The sequence below is a fragment of the Papaver somniferum genome, chromosome 8 (genome assembly GCF_003573695.1).
Source record: "Papaver somniferum cultivar HN1 chromosome 8, ASM357369v1, whole genome shotgun sequence".
NCBI classification, from domain to species: domain Eukaryota; kingdom Viridiplantae; phylum Streptophyta; class Magnoliopsida; order Ranunculales; family Papaveraceae; genus Papaver; species Papaver somniferum.
Genome location: NC_039365.1, coordinates 151,001,592 through 151,007,531, shown reverse-complemented (window position 1 = coordinate 151,007,531; position 5,940 = coordinate 151,001,592). Strand labels below are relative to the sequence as shown.

General features: G+C 44.5%; 1 protein-coding gene across 1 annotated transcript; it reads left to right on the top strand.

Moving 5' to 3' along the window:
• Nucleotides 1-344: 344 nt before the first annotated feature.
• On the top strand, nt 345-2,883 carry LOC113303507 (thiamine pyrophosphokinase 1-like). Its single transcript, XM_026552546.1, has 6 exons — nt 345-673; nt 808-904; nt 998-1,070; nt 1,144-1,245; nt 2,068-2,317; nt 2,495-2,883. The coding sequence occupies exons 1-6, from the start codon at nt 406-408 to the stop codon at nt 2,614-2,616; spliced, it is 912 nt and encodes a 303-aa protein (XP_026408331.1). The 5' UTR covers nt 345-405; the 3' UTR covers nt 2,617-2,883.
• The last annotated feature ends 3,057 nt before the right edge of the window (nt 2,884-5,940 follow it).

The following is a 5,940-nucleotide window of genomic DNA, read 5'->3' as shown; positions in this document are numbered from 1 at the left end:
CGAAAGCACCACTACCAGGACGGAGCCAGAAATCTTTCACAAGGAGGCTAATGTGCAAAACATATATTTTAGGAGGGCTTATTAAGGGATTTTCTTCCAAATAACAAGAACATCAAGGGATGTTTAATGAATTATCAAAAAACAGGGGGTGCCGGGGGCCACCCCTAGGATGCACTTAGCTCCGTCCCTCTACTACGGCCTACACAAACCACCGTCTCAATTCAAAATAGTGCGAGCACAACATGTGATCATGTGTTTCTCCATAACTCTGCAAGTCTAAATTCAGTAAGCTCCAAATCATAGTACTGCATTCGAATGTCCTATCCAATGAAGATGCCTCACCTTTAGCATAATCGGCATCTTCTAAAAAGAGTGGTTAAGGGCTACAAGGCGTGTCCAGAATTTATGACAACAAGTAACGTTGTTGTCCCTCTCAGCCAAAAGTCCACGTCCAAATATAAAGCAACGGTCTCTAATCATCTCCCTTCGTCAAAACCAAATTCCCCAGCAAAAAAAATCTCTTTCAGGAGCAACACCATGGAGTTAATGTCTCATTGTTCATCGTTCCTTCTTCCTTCTATCCCTCCTTCATCTTCAGAAGATAACAAAACTTATGCTCTCATACTCCTTAATCAACCTCTCCCCAAATTTACACCTCTCTTATGGAACCATGGTGAGTACGTCCTCTGCTACTCTGTTTCTTACGCTCGTTGATTTTTTCCTGTGTGCTTCATTCTTACGCTTTTTTGAGGTTAGGGATTCTTAAAACTTTGTATGAAGTCTGGTTTTTTTTTTTCTCTTGAGCAGCAAAGTTATGTTTATGTGCTGATGGTGGAGCAAATAGAGTGTTTGATGAAATGCCTCTATTATTTCCACAACAAGATCCTCTTCTTGTTAGAAACAGGTTTTGTAAATCTTTATATTATTTATCTCACTGATTTTGAATGAAAACTTGTGTTTTTTTTTTTTACTATAATTGATGAATATGGATGAACAGGTATAAACCGGATGTCATTAAAGGGGATATGGATTCCATTAGAACTGAAGTTAAAGACTTTTATGCAAATTTGGTAAGCCATCTTTAATTGTGTTTCAAGAGTTAAAATTTGGTTTTGGGGATGCTTATGTTTTGATGTGTTTTAGGGATCCCAAATTGTGGACGAATCGCAGGATCAGGATACCACGGATCTACACAAGTGTGTATCATTTATTCGGGATACTATTCCCGATGTGGATAAATCTGATGTACGTCAAATGCTTGTCTTTGTTGATTGAATCTGATCGCTGTTAAGTAAAATCATGGAATGCTAAATGAACTCGTAGTTGCATTATCTAGGTGGAAGTATAGATTTTTATTGAACTGTATCTGTGGGATTTTCTCGGCTTACTTGGTTATAGGTATGTAATAAGAGGATGTGGGGGTAGTGGATACGACCTTGACTTGCAAATTGTGTATTCACCAGAACTTACATTCAGCTTATTGGCTATTTCGAACCTGTCATTACCTAGTCAGGTGTTTGTATCTCTTAGTTAATAGGTGTCAAATGTCACTCTAGTGATCTGAGTAATCTAGTGTTTGTTTCGGCTTACATTTCTAGTGATCAAGTGATTATCTGAACAATCTAGTGATTCGAGCTATCTGGATGTGTTTTTCTTTGCACCGTGGAGTAGTTTGTCAGATGTAGTTCAGCATTTTTTAGTGGTCATCCTGATTCGGTAACATTTGCTTACACCGGAATTGATCTTGAAGGATAATCTCATTGCATGGTTGATTTTCCTGTCTTGTGCTGGCCAATCTTGGCATATGAGAGAAAAAGAAGAACTGCAAGGATGAGTACCAAGAAAGGATAGTCTAGAATAGTCCCCATGTGCCATCGAACTCGATGGAGATTCAACAATCCAATGACTGAATCAATTTGACCATCCTTTCTCTGTTAATAGCTTTTATTGTGCAATCATAGTCAGTTTTGAGAGACTATATAGCTCAATAAAGTGGTCATCATAAGTACTGAAAACATGTATCATGTGGTTCTGCATTGCAGTCTTTGAAGATTCTTTATTTTGCAGCTATGCATTCTTGTTGCTGGAGCGCTTGGGGGGAGATTCGATCATGAGATTGGAAACATCAATGTTCTCTGTAATTTCTCAAACATCCGGATAGTACTTATATCTGATGACTGCCTTATCCAACTTCTTCCAAAGACCCATCGCCATGAGATCAATATCTTGTCATCTCTTGAAGGCCCACATTGTGGGCTCATCCCTATCGCTACAGCCTCTGCAAAAGCGACAACTTCTGGGTTGCAATGGGATCTTGGTAAGTTTATTTCATTCATCATAGGCCGTCTTATATATTTTTATGCATTGTTGTTATCCTGTCATTAAGTTGTTCTGTATATGTTCAGCACCTGACTGTTACTCTGTTTGTAAGCTTGAATTCTAAGCCTTTATGGTGCAAAGTCTGATGTTTTCCCCAAAATTGTTCCATTTACAGATAATACTGAGATGAAATTTGGTGGATTAATAAGTACATCGAATATCGTGATGCAAGAGAAGATCACAGTGCAGTCAGATTCAGATATTTTGTGGACGATATCAATTCGAAAACCAACTTGAAGGTTATCTCCTCCACTTTATCAAAATCAGCAGATTTTAACCTATTTTTCACCTTTTGTAAGCCTGCTGCTGACTGAAGTGATATAGGATGTCTCTCTTTCTTGACCTTCTGCTTCTTTTCTTATAATTATTTATGTGAATAGAGAAGCCTTTTACAATAGATTTGGTTTTAGAGTTGTTTGTGTCTATATGTATAAATGCACAACACGTCAATTCTGTTGCTTTGTATGCATGTGAGACTGCATAGTGAAAATGACCCTTTATTCCCTTTGTTCGGGTTGGGTGGTTTTGGGCGTGAGCTAATCGCACCGTTTAGACCGTGAATGCCGCAAACATTTGATGTCCCGCCGGTGTGGGCGGACCGCCTAAGCGTCCTTGTTGCCAAGGGGAACACTCTTCGCTCGACCCTTCTCGATGCCGATAGTTCGGCTTTCCTTCTCGTTTTTTATACTCCGCTTTAGTCCGCTTCCCCGATGACACCCCTACCCCGTACATCCCGCCTGACCGGTGATGTCCAGTTCGGGACAGCCGCCCAGGCTTAATCCATCGAGCCGCTGTTCCGTCCCGGCCATCAACAGTATCCGATCTGACTTGCTTGGTTCCGTAGATGAAGATTGTGTTGGGCTGGCCAATGTAGGTCCCTGTATCGTCGTAGATGTACGGAGAAGCGGAGATCTTGATGTCTGGGGAACAAGATGTATCCCACCTGAAGTGTCTCACAATGCTTGACTTCGTATCTACGCACACTTCATGGGATTGCTACCCTTTGGCTCAGTCCGTCGATTCCCTCCTAGAGGACAGTTAGCGAACGCGCGAGTCGAATACGAACCCAGTGCGTTGTTGGCACCAAGGACAATTTAATCCTTGGCCCCTTCTGGGCTTAGTGTTTACCCCATCGACGCTTACCGCGACTAGTAAGGACTGACTAAGGACCGAGATCCGAAGTCTAAGGGGGCATCGAACTTGGGTTAACGTGTGCACTAACATCTGGAGCCGAGGTACAAGGGGCCTTAGTGAGCGCCTCAGGGTTCCTTCACATGGATTGCGATTTTCCATGCTTTCTTATCGAACACGATGTCTGGCGACAATGGTATCTTTCCTAGGTCCTCGCGAACAGAGTCTTCCCAAATCTTCTTTGGCCGACCGACTTTTGACCTCCCTGGTTGTATGTTTCTTATGTTCTTAATTCCTTCATGTATTGGACGCAAGCCGTTCTGTACTAGACGTCCGAACCATCACAGGCGTCGGTTGCGTACCACCTCTGTGATTTGTGCAACTCCGAGTGTGTTACGTATGTCCTCGTTCCTTATTCTATCATGACGAGTGACACCGCATGTCCACCGGAGCATGCGCATTTCCGCAGAGTGCAGGTTCCTACAGTGTTCATCTCTGGTCACCCAGCACTCCGCACCATATAGCATTGCAGGTCTGACCACCGTTTTGTGAAAATTTCCTTTAAGTTTAGGAGGTATCTTTTTGTCGCAAAGGAGACCGACTGCCTGTCGCCATCTAGTCCATCCTATCTGGATGCGCTGCCGGACATCGAGGTCGATTTCTCCGTTACTCTGCAGGGATGATCCCAGGTACCGGAAAGAGTCTTTTTTGGGGACCACTTGACCTGCCAGCAAGACGTCGCCGTCGTCTGCTACTTCTGTACTGAAGGGGCATTTCAAGTACTCTGTCTTAGATCGGCTCAGTCTGAAGCCCTTTGTTTCAAGGGATTTTCTCCATGTCTCCAGACGTGATTCGACATCCGACTTGCTCTCTCCGATCAGGGCCACGTCGTCCACAAAGAGCATGGTCCAGGGCAATTCCCCCTGAATATCCTTCGTAATCTGGTCTATGACCAGTACGAAGATATAGGGGCTTAAGGCTGATCCTTGGTGGAGTCCAATTTTAATTGGAAACTCGTTGGACAATCCACCAATGGTTCTTACCGAGGAGCTTGCACCTTCGTACATATCCTGGATGAGGACAATGTACTTGTCGGGTACGTTCTTTTCCGCCAGCGCCTGCCATATGACTTCACGAGGGATTCTATCATAATCTTTCTCGAGATCTATAAAGAGTAAGTGGAGGTCTTTTTACTGGGCTCGGTAGGTCTCTAGGAGTGTTCTTGCTAGGAAAATAGCTTCAGTTGCTGATCTTCCCGGCATGAATCCAAACTGGTTGGTACTGACAGAAGTCAGACCCCGTAAGCGTTGATTGACTACTCGTTCCCAAGTCTTCATTGAGTGGCTCATTAGTTTTATTCCTCTATAATTTGAGCAACTCTGTATATCCCCCTTTTTCTTGAAGACTGGGACAATCACTCTTTTTCTCCATTCATCCGGCATCTTGTTGTGTTCAAGGATACCGTTGAATAGTGTGGTGAGCCATTCCACACCCATATCTCCCAGGATTTTCCAGACTTCGAAAGGAATATTATCTGGGCCAAGGGCTTTTCCTCCTAGAGACTGTTTCAGAGCCAGCTTTACCTCACTCACATGGAAACTCTGGACCACGGCGTTGTTCTTGGCAGGTGTGATGCCTGCCTCCAACACAGGGATATCACTCCCTTCGTTATAGAGCTTATCGAAGTAAGTTCTCCACCGATCCTTAATGTCCCCATCTCTGATCAGGAGACGATTGTCTTCGTTCCTGATACACTTGAATTGGTCAAGGTCCAGTCTGTTTTTTTGAACGCGACTGGCCAGCTTATATATTTCCGAGCTACCTTCCCTCGTGTTTAGTCTGCGGTAAAGCCCCTCGGTAGCTTTATCTCTAGCGGTTCGTACCTCCCGCTTTGCCCTGGAATTGGCCTCCTTGTATTTCTGCCAATCTTCCTCGCTTTTACTATGGCAGAAAGCTTTGTGGCACTCGCTCTTGGCGGTGATAGCCGCTTGAACTTCCGGGCACCACCACCACGCAGCTCTGTGTCCCAGCCCGTTTCCGCGCGAGACGCCGAAAACTTCGCCTGCGAGCTTCCTGATGCGAGACGTGGTATCTTTCCACATTGTGTTTACGTCCCCATCAGTTATGAGCACCCCTTCGGCCTGGGCACGTTCCCTGAAGGTTAGGGCCTTTTCACCCTTAAGGGTCCACCACTTTATCCGGTACTCTCTTTGGCCGTAACGCCGGGGTGGTTTACCTTTGAGGCGGAAAACAGCCACCAGAAGTTTATGCTGGTGAATGAAACCGAAACCGGCACCAGGTATCGTCTTGCAGTCCAAACAATACTTTAGGTCCTCTCTCCTGCAGAGGATAAAGTCTATCTAGGTGGAGTTGCCTCCACTCACGTAGGTCGCCAGTTGGTCCCGGCGCTTTGTGAAAAACGTATTTGTT

Bases quoted from the DNA above. Each gene is read 5' to 3' on its own strand.
- LOC113303507 (XM_026552546.1), top strand. From the start codon at position 406: ATGACAACAAGTAACGTTGTTGTCCCTCTCAGCCAAAAGTCCACGTCC. The intron at 674-807 runs GTGAGTACGTCC...TCTCTTGAGCAG, and splicing joins ACCTCTCTTATGGAACCATG to CAAAGTTATGTTTATGTGCT. The intron at 2,318-2,494 runs GTAAGTTTATTT...TTCCATTTACAG, and splicing joins TGGGTTGCAATGGGATCTTG to ATAATACTGAGATGAAATTT.